General features: G+C 46.0%; 1 protein-coding gene across 1 annotated transcript in view; it reads left to right on the top strand.

The window, feature by feature from the left end:
• LOC115661060 (immunoglobulin epsilon heavy chain-like) overlaps positions 1–12,799 on the top strand; it is a 61,225-nt gene that overhangs the window by 30,016 nt on the left and 18,410 nt on the right. The window contains exons 10-13 of the mRNA XM_030583198.1: positions 907–1,221; positions 4,268–4,364; positions 5,039–5,091; positions 7,859–8,176. Of these exons, the coding sequence (XP_030439058.1) occupies positions 907–1,221; positions 4,268–4,364; positions 5,039–5,091; positions 7,859–8,176 (783 nt within the window). The remainder of the gene's footprint in view (positions 1–906; positions 1,222–4,267; positions 4,365–5,038; positions 5,092–7,858; positions 8,177–12,799) is intronic.

The following is a 12,799-nucleotide window of genomic DNA, read 5'->3' as shown; positions in this document are numbered from 1 at the left end:
CTACAGAATGTGATAGAAACTCCTCAATGACATCATTGACTTAACGTTGCAGAATTTCATATATTGAAACTTTATCTGTGCCATAAAATACCATAGATTGGTTAGAAAGAGCTCTCGCTATGAACGTTCTGTACTATTTTACAGTAGTTTCCATATAACACTATCAATGTGTCTAGATCCCCGGCGGATCATGCTGGTTGCTTTGTTATTCCATTTTACAGGATTTTTCCATAAGGAGAAATGTGGGTTACCCCAGATTCCTTTCTGGCCACTGAAGTGGTTTCTGGTGCCCTAGCCACACGCGTTAAAAACTCTAAGCAAAGTTTAGACCCTAAGAAATAACCCCAAACAAATATCCAGAACATAGTCCAAAACCCTCCGAAAGCTGATTTTAGATTTTTTAAATGAGGCACAATGTAGAATGAACTGCAGTTTTTCTTTGTGAACCACTTATGTTAGAAATCCAAGGCATATAGATTGCAATCGACTATTTTGCTCACTTTCATAACAATAATTTGTATCTTTAGCACCAACGCTGTACACTTTGAAGGCCCCAAGTTGTGGGAGTTATGGGTCCAGAAGGAATACAAGATCAAGCCTTCAAGGATTAAAGTGACAAAAAGGATGAGTAAAGTGATATCCCCTTTCACAGGCACAGGGTCAGTAACTAACTAGGCCAGCTTCACAGAGGAAGCCTGTGGCAGAGCAACGATTGGACCCCAATTGTCCTGATTCCCAGCCCTGTGCCTTAACCACAAGAACATCTTGCATCTCAGATAATTACCCTGCCCAAGACACTTGTGAAAGGTTGGATTTATTACACTGCAGAGATCTGGAACGTTGACCATGATGCACTGCCAGTCTCTGGATTTGGGTTTTTTAACATTGAATCTCCTTGTCTTGTAGGTCAGCCAAAGGCATCTCCCACCGTGCACCTCTTCCCTCCATCCTCAGAAGAGATACAGACAAAGAGCAAAGCCACACTGGTGTGTCTGCTAGGCAGCTTTTACCCAGGGTCAGTCCAAGTCACCTGGAAAGCTGACGGCCAGCAGATCTCCACTGGAGTGGAGACGACCAAACCCTCCAAACAGAGTGACAGCAAGTACATGGCCAGCAGTTACCTGTCTCTGACTGCATCAGATTGGAAGAGACATGAGAGCTACACCTGTCAGGTGACACACGATGGGAAGAACTTCGAGAAGTCCCTGAAGAGCTCAGAGTGTTCTTAACCCTCTGACATGCAGAGGGCTCGACCGGTTCCCGTGTCAGTCTGTAGGGGGTTCCCCAAGGGAGCCAGGATCTGTCCGTAGCATTCCCATAATGCTGATTTCCAGCAAATCTGCTTCTTATTTTAGGTGGGGGATATTATCAATCCATATGATACCGTCTTTATTCCCACGTCCCCACTGCTCTCACCCCCTCTGGAATTGTCCTTCCTGCTTTGGTCTCTGATGCAGCCTAGTTATGATATTAATAAAATCAGAAAAATTTGACTATCGCTGTGACTGTGAAGAGTTTAACTTCTTCTGTCCCTTTTACACCTCGTGTATTAATTGCAATATTCACCTTCTCTTCCAATAAAATAAACTTACCTCTTATCACCCTATATGGTTTTCTTTTCAGTAAGGATCTCATTGGCTTTGGTGTTTCATACAAGCTAATGAGAAGTGGAGCTAAGTGACGTGTAATGTCATGGAGATCAGGAAAGGGATCATTACCCAAGCTGTGATTGTTCCCCCCAAGACTGGTCACTCTGGCTCCCAGCCGGCCTTGTGTGAGGTGTGACAATTGCTGCTGCACAAATCTCTCTGCAGAGCACACATTTTTTTAGGGAATTCCTGGGTGATAGTGGGCTGCATAAGAGAGTAACGCAACCCCCGTAGGTCTGCAGCCAGCCCTGCTTGTGCTGGGATCCTGGCAACTCCCAAGAGAGAAGTAGGGCTAGGCTGGGTCAATGCTCAGCTGGGTCACTAGCCCTGCAGAGAGCAGCCTGCTCTGTGAGTTAGTATTGAGTCAACCTCTGCCCTTGCATGGGGCAGATTCCAGCTCCCTGCTTCTCCCTGAGCATTAGTCATTCTTCAAGTAGCCTCATTGGAGTCAATGGGCTGTTGGCTGAACAGCTCAGCACTCAGCGAATAAGTGTCCAAATCTGGCCCATACAGCGAGGGGCAGCACACAGCTGCAGGCTGGTTCCTGGGATCGGCTGTAACCTGGCTACGTCTCGTCAGTAGAGATCCAAACCCCTCTTTGGAAGAGTGGCCTCTAATATCCTGCCAACACCAACCTGGGTGACAGCTCTCAACCCACCCAACCGGCCCTCCCAACTGGTTCAGCTGTACAGGGAAATCTGCCTGAAATTAACTAGCACCGCTGGCAACAGTGTGATAGCTTCTATGTTTCAACTGGACGTGAAGGCAGTGATCCTCATGTCCAGTTTGACCAGCTGTGTAAGTGTGCAAAGTGTTTTGGGAGCCTTCAGATTCAAGATATTACACTTGAAAAGCATCATTATTTACAAGTAAATCAGACCAGTCCTAACGGTCAGGATTCTCTGGGTGCACAACGCTGGGGCCCTTAGTAGGTGTTGTGTGTTGCACAGTTTGGGTCTTGATGGGCCAGAGCAGACAGTTTGTGTCCCATTAAAACCCAAAAATGATGCTGGGGGTCCGGGGATAAGTTTCACGTTACATGTGAGACTGGATTCTCCGAGGGGCACCTGGGAGTCTGCCCCATCCTTCCCAGACAGCAGCATGCACCGTATGTACAGCTGGGAACTCACCTTCCAGAGAGCGTTTATCATGCACTTCCACCTCCTTCAGAAACAAATAAGGGGGAAGGGGAGCTGAGGGAAGCCTCCCTATGAATGAGTTTTAAAGAATAATGGGTTTTTAAATAAGTATTTTTAACAACCCCACAATCTCTCTCTCTCTGTCACACACACACACACACACACATACACACACACATCCATCTGTATGTGGAGTTGGGGGGTTAAGATTTCCAGATGATGATTTCTGGAGCACCAAGAGTGTACAGAGTACAGAAGGGACAATGGCTCTCAGAAGTTCTAGGGAGCTTGCAATGCAATGATGACAGTGAAGGGATCAGACGGAGCGGGGGAGGGGGGGGCAGTCGGAGGAGAGTGAGCATGTGCCATAAAGAGTTGGCTGCCAGAACCTATTGGTGTGCGCTGATTTTTAACTCTACTTCATTGACAAAAAGGCTCTGGAAAGAGATTAACTTCCTTTGCTCAATGTTTATTAATTGGCCCTGTACCCTTGCACATGTGAACTGCAACAGACTGACAAATAGATTAAAAAACTGCATGAAGTATTTAGGATATTTTCAAAAAAGTGACTCACTCCATTAAAAGTTTAAGTTCAACGGAAAGTCATAGGATTTAGGCTCCTAAGGGCCAGATTTAAAAAGCATTGAAATGAATTGGCATTTGGCAGACAGGTGCTTCTCAAAAACTTGTTAGGTGCCTCCCTGTACATTTAAGTGATTAAATACCTTTAACACTCTGGCCCAAGTCACTTCTGACCATGGGACTTGGGCACTTTTGCTAGCGGCGCAGGCCTGCCCTCCATTTCCCAGGGAATTCTAGCAGGGTCTGACCCACAGGGTCACTGGAGCTTCCCACCATCTTCAGTAAGTGTCAGATCACATGTTAAACACAGCACATGATCCTTGGCTTCAACTATGACCCATTACTGAGGGAATTAGGCTAGTACCATTCACAGCCTTGCCCCTGCTGAGCTGACACACACCAGGCACTAACGGGAGTTTGTATTTACAGTCAGAGGGAGGGTCCAGTGCCCTGGTTTAATTCAGAAGAAACCAGCTGAGCATGGACACAGCTCACAGCCTAAATGTTTACTGGCCCTGCCCTTGGTGAGAGGGGCCCCACATGCCCACACTCTGCTGGGCAGCAGGCCCCAGAGCTTCTCTCCTAATGTGAGGGGCAGGGAATAGCCCAGTGATAGTGAGAGTCTCATGGCAGCTCTGTCCAGGGAAAAAGTGCAGGGATTTACTGCTGAGAACAGCTGGAAATACAGAGCAAGTGGCTGTTGGTGGTGGCACTGAGTTAATTTCTAAAGCAACTGGGGGCTCCCTTCAGGAAAGGGCTGATCTCTGCTGCACACTGGACATTGATCTCAACATTGTTTATATTGGTACTAATGGGGTCCCAGCAGAGGATGGTGGTGATGGGTTTCATAGCATAGGGATCTTGAGAACTATTTACTGGTTTCTCAGAAATGTCCAGTGTGGAGACTTCACCAGCCAAATGCGAGACAGGATGTGATGATGCAGCTTTTTCAGAGTGACCCATCACCCACGGACTATCTGGAGATCCTGATCAGGTAAGGCAGGACCACGTGTCATGGGATGCTGTAGCTTCTCACTGACAGGTGCAGGGAAGGCTGCACTATCCAGATGAGAGATGAGGACAGCATGGCAGATCTGTTTTTTTGCTGACACTTGTTGGTGTGATGCTAGGATAGTGTTCACACTATGTCTTTAGAGATACTAGTGCTCCCAGAGGTGTGGACTACAGACACGTGCTATAGAAACAGGGTATGTCCAACATGAGCATCCCACAGTCATAAAAGAACTCATCCTTACAGCACCCCTGTGAAATAGGGAAGTACTATCCCCATTTTACAGATGAGGAATTGAGGCACAGAGATTGTGCGTCTTGTACAAGGGCACAAAGAAAGTCAGTGGCAGAGCCAGGACTTCAACCCGTCTCCTGACTCCTACTCCAGTGCCTTAACAACAAGACTATCTTCTGCTCTATTATGTGGTGGGCATGCATGGACCAGGATTCGGCCCTATATGAGCTCTCTCAAGGAATACTCCATTGCTTCACCTCCCAATGGATCTTCATTCAATCAATTGTGCTATGAGCTTCTCCAGAAACAATGAAACTTCGCTCTCATGGAGAGACATCAGAAGTTGTTCCGTGGCCATTTTCTCCACCCTTGCAGTGGTGGCAACCTCTCCCTGCCATTGAACGTGACTGGTTTTTGTACAGTCGTGTGTCACTGTGGTATGTCTTCGGTGGAGGAACCCAGCTGACCGTCCTTGGTAAGTCACTGAAGTACTCTCTGACTTTCCTTCTCAATGCCAATCCTGGAATATTTCCATGATTTTTTCCTCCTTTTCTGTCTCTGATCCAAGCTGGGTCTCCTCTTACTGTACATTCAGACCTTCATATGGTGTTGAGAACATTGTTTAACCCATCCATACTCAGAACAGAGTGTAGATGTCCCATGCTGGATTTTTTTTTATCCTTTCCCAGTTAACAGATTTCTGAATTTGCCCATGAAACCTACCCAAATTTTGCTGCCAGGTCCCAATTTTTAAAAAACTGGTGTTAGCATCTTAAAAGAAAATATTTTCTACCTTGTTTTTTGTTTTAATGGACTAGACATTTATTACTTGTTCATACTGGGTTTTTCCACTATGTGAAAGAAACCCAGGGCCAGTTTCTCAGCCAGGTAAAACAACATAATCCCGTTGTTTTCAATAGACATCCACTAAAACGCATCCGAACCTCCTTAAAATAGATGCACAACCCCTTGAAATCTAATGTGATATAAAAATAATTGGTCCTTTGTGATTTGAAATCTGACCTTCTGGAGTAGTTTGAAGACTATTCATTTTGGTAAGAGTTAGTCACTAAATGGGTTTCATTTTCTGGAAAATTTCAACAAAAATGAAAAATTTAATTTTTGTCAAAATTCTCAACAGAAAAGAGACTTTTGGCAAAAAAAAATAAAAAATAAAACATTTTCATCAAATTATTACTGAAAACAGGAAAAAACCTCTGCAGAAACTTTTTGGTTTTGAGTTTTTGCATTTCCAACAAGAAATTTTTCAACATCAGAGACTTTCTGCAAAAATGCCCATTGAGATAAAAAACAGTTTTTAACTGGAAAGAGATTGAATGAGTTATTTCTGACCAGCGCTATTTGTAGAATTGCTTATTTACAGCCATTTAAGAGACTGACATAACTTTAAAAATATAAGAACAGATCCTCGTGTGTTGTAAATCAATGTAGCCCCCTTGGCAGTAATGGAACTACACTGATTCACGCTTACACTGAGTGAGTGTAATTGCACTGACTGACTTACTCCTGACTTGGAGGATCGGTTCCATTGTACATTGGATGACTGTAGCTATCGTGGATTTCAGTTTGGAAATGCCACTCAACCCTGATTTTCTAACAGTGCTGAGGGACACCCAACACCTATGAAATATGGAGAGTTACAGATAAAATGGAGTGGGGTTGGAGCAGCTTGTGGCGGGAGAGAGCTTGAAAGAGACGGCACTAATTGCCTCTCTCAAGCCTGTAGCACACGAATGAGGTGGCTGGCCAGTCTGGAAAGGCTGGATGGCTTCCTAGACTGCATTCTAGGACTGCCAGCAGGCTTTACTTAGGCTTTGTCTACACTACCAATTGAACCACTAAACTTTTGGGCATTCATGGCTCCCTTTTACTAGGAGGTTAAAAATTCCCCCAACTTTTCTGCCCATTCATAAGCCAGAAGGTCATAATTGTCTCCATATCTCCATGCAGTAACATAGCACCCCATCATACGTGGGCGCAAGGGACTCTACTCTGTACCCACCGTGAAATCAACCAGTACTGTGATATTTTGTAATGTCTCTTTTGCTTGTCTTGGACCTGGATACAGCAAAGCACTTAGACACATACTGGCTCGAGTCCTTTGGCTGGGGTTGGTTCCATATAGGATTCTGTACATTACAAGCTTCTGAAAAACTTTTAGCAACAAGCTAACTTGTTAACTAGGCTGTTCAGCAGCCAGCATATCACAGGATGAGTTAGGAGGTTATTTTCCATTGAGGTCTTATTGAAAAGTGTGGTCCCTTACTAGAAAGGCCTGCAGAATGTGACAGATAATGATAATCGCTTAATAGGTTTATTGACCCAGCTTGCAGAATTTAATATATAGAGACTTTCTTCCTGCTGTAGAATATCATAGTATAGTTTAAAAAAAAAGGGGGGGGGGCTTTCACTTAGAACTCCATAGAATTTTATGTTATTTTATTTGAAACATTCTTAAATGTGTCTGGATCCCCTTTCCCATCCCCTGGATCATTTTGGTTGCTTTGTTATTACGTTTTATAGGTTTGTTCCATAAGGAAAAATGTGGGTTACTCTGGATTTCTCTCTGGGCACTGAAGTGGTCTCCAATACCTTAACTACACACATTAAACTCTAAGTGAAGCTTAGACCCTAAGAAATAACCCCAAACAAACAAGCAGAACTTAGTCCAAAGTCCTTAGAAACTTGCTTTTAGATTTCTAAAATGCAGCATAATGCAGAATCAGCTGCAGGTTTTCTTTGTGAATGGCTCTTGCTAGAAGTCCAATGCATACAGACTGCAATGCAATTCTCTACTCACTTTCATACCAACTGATTTTTTTCCTTTAGCGCCAACACTGTATCCCTTGCAGGCCCCAACTTGTTATTTGAAGTCAGTAGAAGATATCTGTGCAGGAGGAATATAGGATCAAGCCTTCGATGATTCAAGGGACAAAAAGGATGAGTAAAGTGATATCCTCTTTTACAGACATAGGGAAAGTTACTAACTAGGCCAGGTTCACTAAGGAAGCTTGTGACAGACCAAGGATTGGATCCCAAATGTCCTGATTCCCAGCCCTGTACCTTAACCACAAGAATATCTTACATCTCAGATGATTACTCAGCCCCGGTGCTTGTGAGAGGTTGGATTTGTTACACTGCAGAGATCTGGAATGTTGAATATTATGCACTAGCAGTTTCTGGATTTGCGTTTTCTAACATTGAATTTCCTTGTCTTGTAGGTCAGCCAAAGGCATCTCCCACTGTGCACCTCTTCCCTCCATCCTCGGAAGAGATACAGACAAACAACAAAGCCACACTGGTGTGTCTGCTGGGCAGCTTTTACCCAGGGTCAGTTGAAGTCACCTGGAAAGCTGATGGCCAGCAGATCTCCACTGGAGTGGAGACGACCAAACCCTCCAAACAGAGTGACAACAAGTACATGGCCAGCAGTTACCTGTCTCTGGATGCATCAGATTGGAAGAGACATGAGAGCTACACCTGCCAGGTGACACACGATGGGAAGAACTTCGAGAAGTCTCTGAGGAGCTCAGAGTGTTCTTAACCCTCTGACATGCAGAGGGCTCGACCAGTTCCCATGTCAGTCTGTAGGGGGCTCCCCAAGGGAGCCAGGATCTGCCTGTAGCGTTCCCATAATGCTAATTTCCAGCAAAACTCCTCCCTATTTTAGGTGGGAGATTTTATCAATCCATACGACACCGTCTTTATTCCCATGTCCCCACTGCTCTCACCCCCCTGCATTCCCTGGAATTGTCCTTCCTGCTTTGGTCTCTGATGCAGCCTAGTTATGATATTAATAAAAATCAGAAAAATTTGACTATCGCTGTGACTGTGAAGAGTTTAACTTCTTCTGTCCCTTTTACACCTCGTGTATTAATTGCAATATTCACCTTCTCTTCCAATAAAATAAACTTACCTCTTATCACCCTATATGGTTTTCTTTATAGGCTGGGTCAATGCTCCGCTGGGTCACTAGCCCTGCAGAGAGCAGCCTGCTCTGTGAGTTAGTATTGAGTCAACCTCTGTCTGCGCATGGGGCAGATTCCAGCTCCCTGCTTCTCCCTGAGCATTAGTCATTCTTCAAGTAGCCTCATTGGAGTCAATGAGCTATTCGCTTAACAGCTCACCACTCAGATGAATAAGTGGCCAAATCTGGCCCATAGAGGGAGGAGCACCACACTGCTGATGGTGGCTATCTGGGATAGGCTGTAACCAGAGCTCCTGGCCACTTCTGGTCAGTAGAGACAAACCCCTCTTTGGAAGAGTGGCCTTTAATATCCTGCCAGCACCAACTTAGGTGACAGCTCTCAACTCACTCAACTGGCTCTTCCACCAGGTTCAGCTGTACATGGAAATCTACTTGAATTAAACTAGTGCTGCTTACCACTGCATGACACCCATTGTGTTTCAGCCAAAGGGGAAGGCAGTGACCCTTATGTCCAGTTTGACCACCTGTGTACATGGGTGAAGTGTTTTGAGAGCCTTCACATTCAAGATGCTTTTTAAGTGAAAGCAGAACATGAATGGTGATCTGGATTCTCTGGTATCACTCAGGCCTGTGTTACTTCTGGGGTACTGCACGATTTGGGCCTTGACAGGCAGAGCAGATAGTCTGTGTCCCATTAAAAACCCATCAGTTGGGCTTCAGGATCAGTAGCATGTGAGACTGGATTCCCTGAGGGGCACTCAGGAATCTGTCCCACCCTTCCCACACAGCAGCATGCGCCGTTTTTGCAGCTGGGAACTCACCTCACAGAGACTGTTTGTCATGGACTCCTGAGCAGTGCTGGGCCAGCCAGCCAAAGGAGACCCATGAAAACTGATTCTCCTACAGTCATGGGGCCAGGGAGGTAAAGAGATACATTTGTACCACATATGCCATGCAGGGCCGGCTCCAGGGGTTTTGCCACCCCAAGCAGCCAAAAAAGAAAAAGAGCCACTATCGCGATCTGCGGCAATTCAGCAGGAGGTCCTTTGTTCCGACTGGGAGTGAGGGACCTTCTGCCGAATTGCCGCCGAATAGCTGGATGTGCCACCCCTCTCCAGAGTGGCTGCGCCAAGCGCCTGCTTGCTAAGCTGGTGCCTGGAGCCAACCCTGATGCCATGTACATGTTGGATCGCACCATGCTACTGCTACTCACAATATGAGTTACACGGATGGATGGATGGCCAGTCATGCACTGCCACCTCCTATAAAAAGGAATAAGGGGAAAGGGGAGTAGAGGGAGGACAAACCATGGAGAAGTTTTAAACAGCAAGTGTTTTTTTAACCTTCACATAAAAATCTTTTTAACAATCCTCAGACCTACTGTCCCGCCATCCCAACACACTCACAGGACTGTACTTGGGGGACTTAAGATTTCCAGAGGATGATTTATGGAGCACCAAGCGTGTGCAGAGCACAGAGGGGACAATGGCTCTTAGAAGTTTTCAGGAACTTACAATGCAACGATGAGAGTGAAGGGATCAGACAGAGCGCGGGGGGTGGGGGGAGAAGTGAACATGTGCCATAAAGAGTTGGCTGCCAGAATCTATTGGAGTACGCTGACTTTTAACACTACTTCATTGACCCAAAGGCCCTGGAAAGAAATTAACTTCCTTTGCTCAATGTTTAGTAATTGGTCCTGTTGCCTTGCAAATATGAACTTCATGCCGTTTTTCAGTCCATTCAGTCTATTGAAGTATTTAGGGTACACTTCCACCCCGATATAATACAACTTGATATAACACAGATTCGGATATAACGTGGTAAAACAGCATTCTGTTGGCGGGTGGGGGTTGAGGGGCTGTGCACTCCGGTGGATCAAAGCAAGTTCGATAAAACGCGGTTTCACCTATGACACAGTAAGATTTTTTTGGCTCCCGAGGACAGTGTTATATCGAGGTAGAGGTGTATTTTCAAAAGTGACTAACTCGGTTGAAAGTTTAAGTTCAACTGAAAGTCAACAGAACTTAGGAACCTAAGGGCCAGATTTAAAAAGCATTGAAATGAATGGGCATTTGGCAGACAGGTGCTTTGGAAAATCCTGTTAGGTGCCTCCCTGTACATTTAGGTGTTTAAATACCTTTAACTCTCCAGGCCTAAGTGATTAAGTCACTTCTGACAATGGGACTTAGCACTTTTGCTAGCGGTTCAGGCCTGCCCTCCACTACCCAGGGAATTCTCGCAGGGTATGAGACGGAACCAATCAAGTCACAGGACCTTCCCCACCAACTTCAGATAACGTGTTAAACACACAACATGATCCCTCTTGGCTTCAACTGTGGCCCATTACTGAGGGAATGAGGCTGGTACCATTCACTCTCCTGGCCGTGCTGAGCTGACACACACCAGGCACTAAGGGGAGTTTGTATTTACAGTTAGAGGGAGGGTCCAGTGCCCTGGTTTAATTCAGAAGAAACCAGCTGAGCATGGACACAGCTCACAACCTAGATGTTTACTGGTCCTGCCCTTGGTGAGAGGGGCCCCACAGCTGCACTCTGCTGGGCAGCAGGCCCCCAGAGCTTCTCTCCTAAGCTGAGGGGCAGGGAATAGCCCAGCGATGGTGAGAGTCTCATGGCAGCTCTGTCCAGGGAACTGTGCAGGGATTTACTGCTGAGAACAGCTGGGAAATATAGAGCAAGTGGCTGTTGGTGGTGGCACTGAGTTAATTTCTAAAGCAACTAGGGGCTCCCTTCAGGAAAGTGCTGATCTCTGCTGCACAGTGGACATTGATACCAACATTGCCTTGTATTGGTACTAACAGGGCTTAGAGCATTTTCCAGCATATGCCAAATGCAGAATCTTGGCTTCCAGAGAGACTGCCAGGAACGTCTGCATCCGAACCATGGCTGGGGTCCCAGCAGAGGATGGTGGTGATCGGTTTCTTGGAACATGGATCTTGAACACTATTTAACCAATCCTTGGACATGTCCAATGTGGAGACTTCACCAGCCAAATGCAAAACACAACATGATGATGCAGCTTTTTCAGCGCGATCCCTGACCTTAGGGACTATCTGGAGATCCTGATCAGGTACGGCAGGACCATGCGTCATGGGATGTGGTAGCTTCTCACTGACAGGTGCAGGGAAGGCTGCACTATCCGGATGAGAGATGAGGACAGCATATAGTGTTGGTTTCCTATCCACACACATGCAGCCCCAGCATGACAGATCTGTTTCTTTACTGACATTTGTTGGTGTGACATTAGGATAGTGCTTACACTGTGTCTGTAGAGATGTCAGTGCTCCCAGAGGTGTGGGCTACAGACACGTTCTTTGGAAACAGAGGTATCACCCACATAAGAGATATGATTTGATACATTAAATACTGGCAGCAAATGGGCCTAATTGTTCTCTGGTATAATTCCCACAAGTCACTATAATTGCACCAGGGTTGAACGTGGCTCAGCATGTTCACTATCAGCCTCCCAAAGAAATCTGCCACCCTCTCCCTCCTGGGGACCTATGAGGGGCAGCTGGCAGTGGAAGAACCAACAGCGTAGCAACCCCAATTCAACACACTCTGCGTCCCCTCCTCCACCCACAATGGTGCTAGATGGAGATCCATGGGGCACCATCCACAACAACACATACAGGCAATGCTGGAGGTACCTGCAAATCCCCAGACCATGGGTGTGGGGGGGAGCACAGGGGCAGTGGAATTAGTGCAGGAGCAGCCTAGCATTCAGTTCCTTCGCATCTATCTAGGCAGGTTTATGACCTGTATCACTGTCATACCTGAGCATCTCACAGCCATAACGGAATTTATCCTTACAGCACCCTTGTGAAATAGGGAAGTACTATCCCCATTTTACAGATGGGGAATTGAGGCACAAAGATTATGTGACTTGCCCAAGGGCACAAAGAAAGTCTGTGGCAGAACCAGGATTTTACCCCGTCTTCTGACTCCCACTCCAGTGCCTTAAATACAAGACCATCTTCTGCTCTCTTATGTGGGCTGCGTGCTGGGACCAGGATTTGGCCCCACGTGATCTCTCCCAATACTCCATTGCTTCACCTTCCAATGGATCTTCATTCAATCAACTGTACTATGAGCTTCTCCAGAAAGGATGAACCTTCACCCTCAAGGAGATCCAGCAGTTTTCATCCTGCTTCTATTTTCCCCACACTTGCAATGGTGGCGACCTCTCCCTACCTTTGAACATGACAGGTTTTTGT

Source organism: Gopherus evgoodei, chromosome 13 (assembly GCF_007399415.2).
Source record: "Gopherus evgoodei ecotype Sinaloan lineage chromosome 13, rGopEvg1_v1.p, whole genome shotgun sequence".
Classification (NCBI taxonomy): domain Eukaryota; kingdom Metazoa; phylum Chordata; order Testudines; family Testudinidae; genus Gopherus; species Gopherus evgoodei.
The sequence above is the reverse complement of the archived record's forward strand: the minus strand, read 5'-3'. Positions and strand labels throughout refer to the sequence as shown.